We start from the raw sequence: 15,851 nt of genomic DNA, 5'->3' as shown, positions 1-15,851 counted from the left end.
AATGTGTGTTGTGTTAGCTCGCGAGCAATGTTTTTTGAACAGCATGCTCCATAGAAGTCTATGGGGGTAAGTTAGCACGGTTGTGATATCCCAAATCCTGAAGTTAGTGTGCAAAGGGTTTTGCTCACATGTTATATTTGTATTTTCAACTTGTAATACACATGCACTAAGTCAGCCACGTTAAATGTTTTTTCAAAGCAGTGTATTAGGGAAAATGTCTGCTAGTGCTCAACTTGTAATCTGGGGGTTTTTGTATTCTGCAGTTGCATTTAATAGCTGGGTTACTTCCCTTTTTTTTTTTTTTAATTCCTCAACTGTTAGTTTGTTTCTGAGTGCAATGGATATTTTCAAAATGTCTGTAAGATATTTTTTGTTAATTATTATGCCAGGTTACATTTGTATGCAGTGTATTATTATTATTTACTATTGTTAAACAGGGAGGTGTTCCTTTTAATTCTTTTTGCCCAAGGTTGTCTGTCTCCAGAATAGATCACATTAGGCATTCCAACAGTCTAATGTTGTTCTTGGCTTGAAAGGAATATGTGCTCCCTGCATTTCCTCAATACAAGAGAATGCTTTAGATTTTTCTCCAGCGTTTAAAGGTTTGTGCACACTGTAGTTGTGGCAGCTATGCCTCCAAGTATGCACAATGTTATTTTCTCTTATGCAGGATTGTTACTAGTTTAGCTTTGCAATTCATTAATAGATCACATTAGACCTTCTAACAGTCTAACCGCTAGATTTAGAGTTCTGCGTTAGCTGTCAAAACCAGCGTTAGGGGCTCCTAACGCTGGTTTTGGCCGCCCGCTGGTATTTAGAGTCAGTCATGAAAGGGTCTAACGCTCACTTTGCAGCCGCTTCCATAACACAGATCCCCCTACGCCATTTGCGTATCCTATCTTTTCAATGGGATCTTTCTAACGCTGGTATTTAGAGTCTTGGCTGAAGTGAGCGTTAGAAATCTAACGACAAGACTCCAGCCGCAGCAAAAAGCCAGGAGTTAAGAGCTTTCTGGGCTAACGCCGGTTCATAAAGCTCTTAACTACTGTGCTCTAAAGTACACGAACACCCATAAACTACCTATGTACCCCTAAACCGAGGCCCCCCCACATCGCCGCCACTCTATTAAAAATTTTTAACCCCTAATCTGCCGACCGCACACCGCCGCAACCTACATTATCCCTATGTACCCCTAATCTGCTGCCCCTAACATCGCCGACCCCTATATTATATTTATTAACCCCTAATCTGCCGCCCCCAACGTCGCCGCCACCTACCTACAAATATTAACCCCTAATCTGCCGACCGGACCTCACCGCTACTATAATAAAGTTATTAACCCCTAATCCGCCTCACTAACCTTATAATAAATAGTATTAACCCCTAATCTGCCCTCCCTAACATCACCGACACCTAACTTCAAGTATTAACCCCTAATCTGCCGACCGGACCTCACCACTACTCTATTAAATTTATTAACCCCTAAAGCTAAGCCTAACCCTAACACTAACACCCCCCTAAGTTAAATATAATTTTTATCTAACAAAATAAATTAAATCTTATTAAATAAATGAATCCTAATTAAAGCTAAATACTTACCTGTAAAATAAACCCTAATATAGCTACAATATAAATTATAATTATATTGTAGCTATTTTAGGATTAATATTTATTTTACAGGTAACTTTGTATTTATTTTAACCAGGTACAATATCTATTAAATAGTTAATAACTATTTAATAGCTACCTAGTTAAAATAAATACAAAATTACCTGTAAAATAAATCCTAACCTAAGTTACAATTAAACCTAACACTACAATATCAATAAATTAATTAAATAAAATACCTACAATTATCTACAATTAAACCTAACACTACACTATCAATAAATTAATTACATACAAATACCTACACATAAATACAATTAAATAAACTAACTAAAGTACAAAAAATAAAAAAATATCTAAGTTACAAAAAATAAAAAAATAATTTACAAGCATTAGAAAAAGATTACAACAATTTTAAGCTAATTACACCTACTCTAAGCCCCCTAATAAAATAACAAAGCCCCCCAAAATAAAGAAATGCCCTACCCTATTCTAAAATACAAATAGAAAAGCTCTTTTACCTTACCAGCCCTTAAAAGGGCCTTTTGCGGGGCATGCCCCAAAGAATTCAGCTCTTTTGCCTGTAAAAAAAACATACAATACCCCCCCAACATCACAACCCACCACCCACATACCCCTAATCTAATCCAAACCCCCCTTAAATAAACCTAACACTAAGCCCCTGAAGATCTCCCTACCTTATCTTCCCCACGCCGGGTATCACCGATCTGTCCAGAGGAGCCTCCGAAGTCTTCATCCAAGCCCAAGCGGGGGCTGAAGAAGTCCATCATCGGGCTGAAGAGGTCCATCATCGGGCTGAAGTCTTGATTCAAGCGGGCGCTGAAGAGGTCCATCATCGGGCTGAAGTCTTCTATCAAGCGGCATCTTCAATCTTCTTTCTTCCGGATCCATTTTCATCCCGCCGACGCGGAACATCCATCCTGGCCGACGACTTCCCGACAAATGATGGTTCCTTTAAAGGACGTCATCCAAGATGGCGTACCTCGAATTCCGATTGGCTGATAGGATTCTATCAGCCAATCGGAATTAAGGTACGAAAATTCTGATTGGCTGATGGAATCAGCCAATCAGATTCAAGTTCAATCCGATTGGCTGATCCAATCAGCCAATCAGATTGAGCTCGCATTCTATTGGCTGTTCCGATCAGCCAATAGAATGTGAGCTCAATCTGATTGGCTGATTGGATCAGCCAATCGGATTGAACTTGAATCTGATTGGCTGAAGAGGTCCATCATCGGGCTGAAGTGCTGACCAGATGGGTGTCCAAAGATAGACTTTGTAGCTCCTCTTTTTCAAGGAAGAATTTATGTTATCATTTCCACTGTGTCTGGAGGAAAAATAACTTTTCTTCCTCTGGATAGGAAGTCTAAGTGAAAAAATAGAACAAATAGTCCTTTTTGTTCTTTTTGTCAATCTAGGAACCAGCAGTCTTACAAACTACAATGGACTAAATCTTCCAGATCTTCCTGGAAGTTTAATTCAGTTGCAACAAGGCTAATAATTCAATGAGACATCTCCATCTTCCAAATTAGTTTGAAGGTATGGCCCCAATCCAGATTATTTTCTGGGAGGGGCAGTTTAGACCTTTTTAAGTAAGCCTATTGCACTCTGTAAAAGATCTCAAGAGTACTAAATAGGTTTCAAATCAAGGCCTGCGCATAGTTTGCCTAACTATTTTTCAGGGGTCATGCTTTATTTACCCAATTTGGGCAATAATTTCTGCAGATGCCTTTTTTCTGGAATTGGGTTTCAGTCTGGGGATCCAGGAGACCACAGAGAGTTTGGTTTCCTTAGGAGATAAGGAGACAATAATTATCTTGGACTCTTGTGATCTTTTGGCCCCTTCAAAGCTGTCCTCTTCTGAAAGACTAAATATATTTGAGTTTTCATTCCTGCAATGATATAGCTGTAGCTTAGCAATGAAGCAACTGTCAATGTTTTTTGATTGAACACAGAAACATTTTCTATATTTCACATCCCAGACAGGAAATATGGGAAGCAGATTTCCTTGGTAGTTAATCCCTTCCACAGGAATGTTTTCTCCTCCAAGTAGTTTTCTACTAGATTGTGGTAAAATGGGGTTACCCAGCTCTCAAATTTAGAGTGGTAAGTTATGTGTTGCATTCAAGAAAAACATAATAGCTCTAAAATCATTTATGCAACTGGAGAATTGAAGTAAAGTGTTTGAGCTACTATAAAAGTATATAAAAATGTAAAACATATTAAAATAAAGTCTTTTATTCACATTTATACATATTAAAGGGAAATAACTTTTTTCTTAAAATAAATCTGATAAAAGTGATTAAAAGGGATATGGTATGACAAGATGTTGGGCTGGGAAGGGCTCAAAGGTGTATATGTGGGTGGATTTGTATGTGCATTTGTGTCTAGGTATATATATAATATTTATGTATAAACATACCTACACACAAAAACATATATGTCTATCATCTATCTATCTATCTATCTATCTATCTATCTATCTATCTATCAATCTATCTATCTATCTTTCTATCTATCATCATCTTGTAATTTGAGAGCAAGAATAATAGATTTTTTATTGATTTAATACATAGTAGTAGTAGATGGCCATCTACTACTACTATCTATCTATATATACACAGTCACAAGGGAGAGACTGCAAGAAGGCTGCGGTCTGACCTAAAGGAGAGTATCAGTGTGTTTTTTTCCATCTTGCACCTCTGTATATTGTTTTCCTTTTTGTTTTATTGATTTAACTTGCACAGTTAACACTCAATAGAGCTAATATGTCTGTGCTCATATGTGCTTTATATGACCTGTAAAGAATAGAACAACACAATTTAAACAATGCAAAATTGTTATATAATTATGTAGTATAAAAAAATTAAAGTGGTCTTGTACAGTGCTTACTAGCATAATAATCTGGTACATTTATCGATACATTTCTGCAGATTCATATTTGCAATAATATTGTATTCTTAACAGGTGCTGTCCTGTTTAGATGTTTCACAAGTATATTATTATTATTATTTATTTTTTTTTGTGTTTTTTTACAGACAAAGCAAATTTGATAAAGCAGCCTCCAGTGGCTATTTTGCCCCTTGGCACTGGCAATGATCTGGCAAGATGTTTAAGATGGGGTGGAGGTAACAAATATTTTGATTACTCAATGCTATATAAATACATGGTATATATTACTTAGGGCCAAAATAGTAGCCATCTAAAGCCTATTTCTAAGAGATTATTACCTTAATTTTTAAGTATACCATTCTAAATAAACCTATTATTTACTCAGCATGAAATACTAACTAGTTCTCAATCTCCACTTTATATTTGTTATTATATCTACATGGCCTCTATCAGACATGGTTTACAAAGGAGTTTTTGAAGTGCAATAAGAATACTTGAAACAACCTTCAGAAGTGCTTTGAAAAGTGGTTCACAAGAGTTTTTGCAGATATTTTAAACTTGAAGCAGTTCAAATAAATAAAAATATATTTTTAAATGTTTGTACTTTTGTAGCCTTAACCTTCTGAAAACCCATTTTTCCATTTTCAACTATATATAATAGCTTGTTTTTTATTTAAGTTTTCATGCATTTTCAGTTTACATTTTTAAACTAAAAAAAGGAAATATCATCATTGGAATGTTAAGTGAAGATTAAAGGGACATAATACTCATATGCTAAATCACTTGAAACTGATGCAGTATAACTGTAAAAAGCTGACAGGAAAATATCACCTGAGCATCTCTATGTAAAAAAGGAAGATATTTTACCTCACAATCTCCTCAGCTCAGCAGAGTAAGTTCTGTGTAAAAAGTTATACTCAGCTGCTCCCAGCTGCAGGTAAAAAAAAAAAAAAAAAAAAAAAAAAAGAAGAAATTAACTGCAGCCAATCAGCATCAGCAGTGCTGAGGTCATGACCTTTTACTATGATCTCATGAGATTTGACTTAAAGGGACACTAAACCCAAAATTTTCTTTCATGATTCAGGTAGAGAATACAATTTTAAACACATTTCAAATTTACTTCTATTATCTAATTTGTTTCATTTTTTAGATATCCTTTGTTGAAGAAATAGCAATGCACATGTGTGAGCCAATCACATGAGGCATCTATATGCAGCCACCAATCAGTAGCTACTGAGCCTATCTGGATATGCTTTTCATCAAAGAATATCAAGAGAATGAAACAAATTAGATAATAGAAGTAAATTAGAAAGTTGTTTAAAATTGCACGCTCTTTCTAAATCATGAAAGAAAAAATTTGGGTTTCATATCCCTTTAACTCTCATGAGATTTCATAGTAAGCTTCCTTTACCTGATTGGTGAAATAATATGAGAGTGCACAAGGCTTATCCCCTAAGCTGTCCTAGAACAGACACACTAAAATGCTGCTTAGAAATCCTTTACAATGGGATGTGGCTACTGAGGAACTTTTGAGGTAAAATATCTTTCTTTTTTACATAGAGATGTTCAGGAGATATTTTCTAGTCAGCTTTTTACAGCTATGCTGCATCACTTTCAAGTGTTTAAACATTTGGGTATCATGGCCCTTTAAGTGTTTGGATATTAACCCCTTTGCTACTGGGAATTTTCAGAGAAAAACTTGACCGGATAATGTTTAGTATTTTTGCTATCACTTTGTGATAGATTTCTACTCGGATTTGGCAAAGTAAGTTTGCTATAGGATTTATTTGGGGGGTAATCTTTCTAGTTTTAGGCCAACTGTTTTGTGTTTACTGGTCCTTCAACAGAAATAGAGACCTTTTTTATTTACCTATGAAAATATATATATTTTTAAAGTATACAACATAAAATATTGATAAAGGCCCATTTTTGGTATATTTAATGCCACTATTTGGCCGCCAAATACGATCATATAAAAAATTGTTAACATTTTTGCAAACTTTAGGTTTCTCACTAAAATTATTTACACACAACTATACTGCAGTGATAAGACAAATTATTGTAGTTTTTCTGGGATCCCCTTTATTCAGAAACAGTAGACATTTCTGCCATTGGTTTTTGGCAAGTAGAAGGCCGCTTTTTGCAACTGTCAAAATTCCTGGCAGTGAAAGGGTTAATCAGCTAGCTACGTTATTATTTGCTGAATCCCCTGATTCCTACCTGATCCCACCCAAACAACTCTGCCCCCCATCACTGTTTACCACCATCTTAGGTGATGGCAGTCTGCTAGTATGCTGTATAGGGCTTTTATTTATTTTATTTTTAAATATTTTATTTCTTTAATGTAGGGATCCCTCCTCACCTTCTCACCTCCCTTATCCTCCCCAAACAACACTCTAAGCCTCCCCCTTCCACTGCTCCCTGATGTGTTTGTTACTAGCAGTCAGTCTGTCAGTAGCAAATTATTGCAACAACTAAATTTAAAGAAATTGAAGCAATACTGATGAAATATTCGAGTATTCATATTTTTTTTAAATAACCTGTACGGGTTAAAATACTTACATAAAGCAAAGAAGGGGAGCAGCGCTAAGAGAAGCAATAGGGTATTTACTATGATATATAAATTAATAGAGGGTGATATCTAATATCTAGTGAGTTGAAATGCGGGTATTAGTTTTATCAAATATTGATCTAAAATTAAATAATTATAGTAAGCAAAGAAATATAAATGATATATAAAACAATTAAGTATGGGGAAGAGCATGAGTTTATTCTTAACAATACTGTATCACAATAAAATATTACAATAAAATAATGATATGGATCTGGATCCTCTACCAGGGCCGTCTTTAATACAGGGCAAAAGGGGCAGCTGCCCAGGGCCCAGTCCTAAATCTCTTTAACTAGCTAACCTCACACCAGAATCACATTCAAAAGCATATTAAATTAATCCACAGTGGAGGAATTTATATATTTATTTACTTATTAGTACTGCTTAGGTCCAGTTTCACATATTGCAATTTATTTAATTTGTTTTAAATGATTAGCCCAGCAGTGGATGATCCACTGCTGGGCTAATAATTTTTAAAAAATATAAAATAAATTGATTTAGTTGTTTTTTGGGATGTTGGGTTGGAGAGCGAAATTTCATGGGGGGGGGGGGGGGGCAAGAAAATCTTTGCCCAGGGTCAAGTCAATATTAATGACGGCCCTATCCTTAACTCATAAAAAATGACACTATTGCAATAGTCTATAATGGACTAAGTGGTATAAAATATCTAAAAAATATATATACGATATCTAAAAAATATGAAATATATATAAAAACAATGGAGAGATTAAATGTATGCCAGCAAAATAGGAAAAAAAAAATCAAGTGTCCAAGTGCTATTTGTCCATTTTAGTTACCATAAAATATAAGGAACAGGGTCAGCGATAAAAAAAAATGATTTTCCAATGGTTGTGCACATACATACGGCTAGATTTAGAGTTTGGCGGTATTATTTAGAGTTTGGCGGCCAAAGGGGTGCGTTAGCTACGCGTGCTTTTTTTCCCCCGCACCTTTTAAATACCGCTGGTATTTAGAGTTCACAGAATGGCTGGGTTTTCAGTGCGTTAGGCTCCAAAAAGGGAGCGTAGAGCATAATTTAACGCCACTGCAACTCTAGATACCAGCGGTGCTTACGGACGCGGCCAGCTTCAAAAACGTGCTCGTGCACGATATCCCCATAGAAAACAATGGGGCAGTTTGAGCTGAAAAAAAACACCTGCAAAAAAGCAGCGTTCAGCTCCTAACGCAGCCCCATTGTTTTCTATGGGGAAACACTTCCTACGTCTGCACCTAACACTCTAACATGTACCCCGAGTCTAAACACCCCTAACCTTACACTTATTAACCCCTATTCTGCCGCCCCCGCTATCACTGACCCCTGCATATTTTTTTTAACCCCTAATCTGCCGCTCCGTAAACCGCCGCTACCTACATTATCCCTATGTACCCCTAATCTGATGCACCTAACACCGCCGACCCCTATATTATATTTATTAACCCCTAATCTGCCCCCCACAACGTCGCCTCCACCTGCCTACACTTATTAACCCCTAATCTGCCGCTCCGTAAACCGCCGCTACCTACATTATCCCTATGTACCCCTAATCTGCTGCCCCTAACAATGCCGACCCCTATATTATATTTATTAACCCCTAATCTGCCCCCCACAATGTCGCCTCCACCTGCCTACACTTATTAACCCCTAATCTGCCGAGCGGACCGCACCGCTACTATAATAAAGTTATTAACCCCTAATCCGCCTCACTCCCGCCTCAATAACGCTATAATAAATAGTATTAACCCCTAATCTGCCCTCCCTAACATCGCCAACACCTACCTTCAATTATTAACCTCTAATCTGCCGACCGAATCTCGCCGCTACTGTAATAAATGGATTAACCCCTAAAGCTAAGTCTAACCCTAACACTAACACACCCCTAAGTTAAATATAATTTTTATCTAACAAAATAAATTAACTCTTATTAAATAAATTATTCCTATTTAAAGCTAAATACTTACCTGTAAAATAAACCCTAATATAGCTACAATATAAATTATAATTATATTATAGCTATTTTAGGATTAATATTTATTTTACAGGCAGCTTTGTATTTATTTTAACCAGGTACAATAGCTATTAAATAGTTAAGAACTATTTAATAGCTAAAATAGTTAAAATAATTACAAAATTACCTGTAAAATAAATCCTAACCTAAGTTACAATTAAACCTAACACTACACTATCAATAATTTAATTAAATAAAATACCTACAAATAAATAGAATTAAATAAACTAACTAAAGTACAAAAAATAAGAAAGAACTAAGTTACAAAAAATAAAAAAATATTTACAAACATTAGAAAAATATTACAACAATTTTAAACTAATTACACCTACTCTAAGCCCCCTAATAAAATAACAAAGCCCCCCAAAATAAAAAAATGCCCTACCCTATTCTAAATTAAAAAAGTTCAAAGCTCTTTTACCTTACCTGCCCTGAAAAGGGCCCTTTGCGGGGCATGCCCCAAAGAATTCAGCTATTTTGCCTGTAAAAAAAAAACATACAATACCCCCCCAACATTACAACCCACCACCCACATACCCCTAATCTAACCCAAACCCCCCTTAAATAAACCTAACACTAAGCCCCTGAAGATCTCCCTACCTTGTCTTCACCTCACCGGGTCCCGATCTGTCCAAAAGAGGGTCTGAAGTCTTGATCCAAGCCCAAGCGGGGGGCTGAAGAGTGACGTCCATCCTCGGGCTGAAGTCTGGATCCAAGCGGCGGCTGAAGAAATCCATCATCGGGCTGAAGTCAGAAGTCCAATCAGCCAATCAGATTGAGCTCGCATTCTATTGGCTGTTCCGATCAGCCAATAGAATGCGAGCTCAATCTGATTGGCTGATTGGATCAGCCAATCGGATTGAACTTGATTCTGATTGGCTGATTCCATCAGCCAATCAGAATTTTCCTACCTTTAATTGTGGATAATTGTAGGTATTTTATTTAATTAATTTATTGATAGTGTAGTGTTAGGTTTAATTGTAGATAATTGTAGGTATTGTATTTAATTAATTTATTGATAGTGTAGTGTTAGGTTTAATTGTAACTTAGGTTAGGATTTATTTTACAGGTAATTTTGTAATTATTGGAACTATTTTAGCTATTAAATAGTTTTTAACTATTTAATAGCTATTGTACCTGGTTAAAATAAATACAAAGTTGCCTGTAAAATAAATATTAATCCTAAAATAGCTATAATATAATTATAATTTATATTGTAGCTTTATTAGGGTTTATTTTACAGGTAAGTATTTAGCTTTAAATAGGAATAATTTATTTAATAAGAGTTAATTTATTTCGTTAGATAAAAATTATATTTAACTTAGGGGGGTGTTAGGGTTAGGGTTAGAATTAGATTTAGGGGTTAATACATTTATTAGAATAGCGGTGAGCTCCAGTCGGCAGATTAGGGGTTAATGTTTGAAGTTAGGTGTCGGCAATGTTAGGGAGGGCAGATTAGGGGTTAATACTATTTATTATAGGCTTATTGAGGCGGGAGTGAGGCGGATTAGGGGTTAATAACTTTATTATAATAGCGGCGCGGTCCGGTCGGCAGATTAGGGGTTAATAAGTGTAGGCAGGTGGAGGCGACGTTGAGGGGGGCAGATTAGGGGTTAATAAATATAATATAGGGGTCGGCGGTGTTAGGGGCAGCAGATTAGGGGTACATAGGGATAATTTAGCTGGCGGCGGTGTACGGAGCGGCAGATTAGGGGTTAAAAAATTTAATAGAGTGATGTGGGGGGACCTTGGTTTAGGGGTACATAGGTAGTTTATGGGTGTTTGTGTAATTTAGAGCACAGTAGTTAAGAGCTTTATAAACCGGCGTTAGCCCAGAAAGCTCTTAACTACTGACTTTTTTCTGCGGCTGGAGTTTTGTCATTAGATTTCTAACGCTCACTTCAGCCACGACTCTAAATACCAGCTTTAGAAAGATCCCATTGAAAAGATAGGATACGCAATTGACGTAAGGGGATCTGCGGTATGGAAAAGTCACGGCTGGAAAGTGAGCTTTAGACCCTTTAATGACTGGCTCCAAATACCAGAGGGCGGTAAAAACCAGCGTTAGGAGCCTCTAACGCTGGTTTTGACGGCTACCGCCCAACTCTAAATCTAGGCCACAGAAAGGTGTCCTTTAAGTGATGGGAGTGTTATTCCCAATGTTATAAAGTGGTTATATAAAGTACCTTAAAAGGATTAACACGCTAAGGCTCCCATGGGCGTCAAGCCGGATTTACCGCACGGCTATTGGCTAAGAGGTGAAAATGTCACCTCTTAGCAAAAAAAAAATTTGCCGTGAGCTGCTGCAGCAGCTAAGAACGGCAATCGCTAGAAATAAATAAAGGAGCCTTCTACAAGAAGTATCTTATACTTCATGAATGAAAGTCCCCTTTATTTGTTTCAATAGTCAATCCTAGCATTTGAACAACACTAGGATTGACTTTCACTTTACGTCTGTTAAACAATAACTCCTAAATCCTTCATTTTGGATTACAGAGCATACACTAGCGTTTTAAATAAAATCCATTTTTGGTATTTTATATTAGCTCTTGCATACAGATTGTTCACCACTGTGTGATGGTATTACTGGCTCATATTGCATTGGTAGGCATGTTTACAAATAAGGGTATAATGAATGTAATACTTTCTTGTAGAACTTAGGAATAGGGGTAATAAAAAGACAGAGTAAATATTAAACCCGAGGTATAAAAATGTGGTTACACTGTTATAACCAAACACATTAAGACTCCAAATAAGCATGGAATTTTTTTTTCTCAACACAATATTATTGTATAAATTCTCTTTGACAACATTTTCGTGGTTGTGAACTTCACTATTTTTTGTTCTTACTCATAAATGAAAATCCATTTGCTTTCAACCTAAGTTGAGGCAGTCGCTTCTGAGCAGTTCTTAGGACTACTGTTTTATAACCTCTCCACCACTTCAGAGGATTGATTTAAAAAAAATATATATTATATAAACATTTGTATAGATGGTAATGATCTAACTTCTAATGTGCAGTCTTTGCATTAAAATAAGCATCCTGCAATATTGCATAGAATATGATACAACATACAATAACCAAGATCTATTTGTTTATTAAACTCTAGTATTGATTGATATTTTTGGGTATATATTTAAAGTGTTCATGCTTTTTATATTTTTTAGGCTATGAAGGTGAGAACCTCATGAAGACTCTTAAAGATATTGAAAATGCTACAGTTGTTTTGCTTGATCGATGGAAATTTGAAGTTATTCCAAATGATAAAGATGAAAAAGGAGACCCAGTGCCTTACAGTATCATTAATAATTACTTTTCTATTGGAGTGGTGAGATGTATTTTGCTTCTTTCTTAATTTCAAGTGTTTTAAAGTGGTAGCAAAGTCAAAATGAAATGCTTGTTATTCAGACAGAGAGTGAAATTGTTAAATAACTTTCTAATTTACTTCTGTTATGAAATGTTCTTTGTTTTCTTGGTATCCTTTGTTTAAGATTAAGTCTGGGTAGGCTGGCGGGAGCTCAGGATCGTGCATTCACTTGAGCTACCCTAGAATTACTCTTAAACAAAATATATCTGAAAACTAAGAAAAATTGATCACAAAAGCAAATTGAAAAGTTATTTACATTTTTTTTTGTTTATCCGTTTAAAGTAAATGTAAATTTGAATGAATAAGTGCTTGTTTTTTTTTTTTAAAAAATACTATTAAAAACAGGGGCACTTTCATTCATTAAAATTTACATTGAAGCATTTTTGTTTTTTAAATACTTACCTTTTTCCTTATGACAGCAGACCGGAGATTCTGCGCCTGCTTCTCCTCCTGTACTTAGCATATTAATGACGAATATATATATATATATATATATATATATATATGTATATATGTTTAAAAATACAAATATATTTTATTCTAAATGAAGAACAATACTATTTCAAGTATTTCTTAACACACTTTCCGCTTTAGCACACTTGGCTTAGTGCAGCTTCGGGTTTCGTAGTAGCCATAGATGTCTGTGCGACTTATAGATCTTACTGCATATGAGGCTTTTGGTTGAGTGAAAACGTTTTACTTTAACTTTGTTATCGCTTAGCAGGGCTAATATTTTTGAGCTCCTCTTCAACAACACCAAAGAGCTGTTTCACCCCTTGTGTCATTTGGACGTAGGTAATACATCACACAGTACTTTGCCCAGCATAGTATGTTGACATAGTACCTATGTCTAACATAGAGGCGCATGTTATGTTCCCTGCTGACAGCTTGAGCCACAAACAGGAAGTAGAAGTCATTTGCCTTCATATGGTGCTCTCTTACCATATGAAGCTAGAATGAGTATTGTTACAGAGAGTGATACTATCTGTGTATCTCTTTGTAGCGATTCTGTGTTGGTGCTGAGTGGGAGTGGTAGGAGGGAAGGAGGGAGGTAGGTGGGTGGTCCAGTGGAGTAGGGAGAGGCATCGGGGGAGGCAAAAATATTTAGGCAGTGGGGAGGGAGGAAGGGATGGGACCCTATGCTACAGAAAATTGTTTAGAGGAGGGGAGATGATACCCTAAACAATAGAAAAACAAAATAAGAGATTGGTGGGAGGAGGTGGGGAGGGAGAGGGGGATCTCTACGCTACAGAAAAAAATATATCAAATATTTTTAAAAATGTATAAAATATAAAAAATGTCATAATTTGCTACTTGCAGACTACTGCCAGTAACATACATAACAGGGGACAGTGGGAGAGGGGATGTAAAAGAGATATCGTGGTGAAATTAGGGATGTCGGAGATTAAAATATATAATATAAAAAAAAAACTACAAAAAATGCCAGCATATAAGATGGTCGTAACCAGTGTGTGTGTTGGGGGGAGATAGCAGTTTGAGAGGTAAGGATGGGGGGGGGGGGGTACCAGGCTGGTGGGTAATCCCTACACTAGAGCACATTTTAACCTTACAAGCTACCTGAAAAAAACCCTTTACTGCCAGAAGTGTGGTGCCCAGCTTCAATTAGTGCCATTCTAATTGCCAAAAACCAATGGCAAAGCCATGTATGTCTGCTATTTCTTGAAAAAAGGGTATTTACAATCATTTGTCTTATGACTTCAGTAGTTGTGTGTAAATAATTTTAGTGAGAAACCCAATTTGTAAAAAAAAAAAGTTAACAATATTTTTTATATGATCATATTTTGCGGCCAAATAGTGGCATCAAATATGCCATAATGGGCCTAGATTAATACCTAGGCGCTTATTTACTAATGTGTGAGCGGACATGATCTGATATTGTGGATCATGTCCGCCACACATCGATAAATGCCGACAGCATACGCTGTCTGCATTTATCATTACACTGGCAGTTCTTGTGAACTGCTGGTGAAACACCCCCCCTTGCAGATTTGCGGCCAATCAGCCGCCAGCAGGGGGTGTCAATCAACCAGATCGTATTGGATCGGGCTGATTTCCTGCGATGTCTGTCCACCGCCTCAGAGCAGGCAGGCAGGTAGGTTATGGAGCAGCGGTCTTTATACCGCTGCTTCATAACTTGTGTTTCTGGTGAGCATGAAGGCTAACCAGAAACACAGGGCTTTACCATGGCGCATTTTCCATCATTGGCTAGTTTCCATTGAGGTGGTAACGTTTGGAAATTAGTGGTAACATAACAATTCTCCATAGACTTTAATGGAGAAAAATGTTTTTACCACCAGTTTCCAAATGTTACCACCTAAATGTAAACTAGCCCATTAGCCGGGGTCTGACTGACGAAAATAAAATTACGTGTCTTATAGAAAATAATAGAAGTGGAGAAACGCAAAATTACACCTGGTTTCCATTGAACGTGCAAACAGGTAAAACACTGTCCGAAGTTGTTGAAAGTCTGAAACTTTTTGGCATGCTCAACTATGTGTAAAAGAGGGAAAAGAAGCTTTACGAGGCCTAGTTCCCATTGAGATATTTTGGTTTGCAAACGGTGGAATTGGGTTACTTTTTAAAATATATTGTTATATGTAATATTTATTGCTGACCCAGGTATAGGACTAGCTGGAGTTATGTTCCTATTTAAATATCAATATATTTTTACATATAAAATATAATCAAGCACACATTAAACATAACTTTTATAGTATCAGGTTAGATTAACATAGCAACAAACCAGCATTGGATGGAAGCGTTAACACAATGTTAATTTACACATATGAAAAGATTGACTGCACGCACTACACAAAATATTTTAATGTAAACCTATAACTAAAATGGAGCCGTAAACAACTTTTATATTTCGGCCACTTCAGTAGCTTACTATTTAATGAATGAGCACTAAATAAAGCCTAGTTTCCATTGATGTGGTAAATGGAGGAAGCTGGTATAAAAAATGTATCCCCATAAAAGGCCTAGTTTCCATTGAAGTGGTAAAGTTTGTAAACTGGTGGTAACCTAAAAAATCTCAATAGACTTTAATTTTTTCACCAGTTTCCACAATTTACCACCTCAGTGGAAACTAGGTCTTAAGTTATGAAGATTTTTATGTTACTTTGAGTCTCCAAACTTTATCACCTCATTGGAAACTAGGCCTAAGCTATTTATATTCTCCTCTGTTTCCATTTGAAAAAAAATGTATTTTAGGGAATACCTACAATTCTGAAAGCTTGAAGCAAGTTTCATAAAGGTACTGTAATGCTTGTGGGATATTTCTGTATCAGACCACACTTGGCCAGTAGTCTTCTTATCCCGGCA

The 15,851-nt window shown here is 36.3% G+C and overlaps 1 protein-coding gene across 4 annotated transcripts in view; it reads left to right on the top strand.

Annotated features, from left to right (window-relative positions):
- Positions 1-15,851, top strand: part of DGKB (diacylglycerol kinase beta) — a 1,179,919-nt gene that overhangs the window by 373,183 nt on the left and 790,885 nt on the right. For all 4 annotated transcript variants that reach the window (XM_053714112.1, XM_053714113.1, XM_053714111.1 and 1 more), the window contains 2 exons: positions 4,668-4,757; positions 12,307-12,467. In XM_053714112.1, coding sequence (XP_053570087.1) covers positions 4,668-4,757; positions 12,307-12,467 — 251 coding nt within the window. The remainder of the gene's footprint in view (positions 1-4,667; positions 4,758-12,306; positions 12,468-15,851) is intronic.

Source organism: Bombina bombina, chromosome 5 (genome assembly GCF_027579735.1).
Source record: "Bombina bombina isolate aBomBom1 chromosome 5, aBomBom1.pri, whole genome shotgun sequence".
Lineage (NCBI taxonomy): Eukaryota > Metazoa > Chordata > Amphibia > Anura > Bombinatoridae > Bombina > Bombina bombina.
The sequence above is the reverse complement of the archived record's forward strand: the minus strand, read 5'-3'. Positions and strand labels throughout refer to the sequence as shown.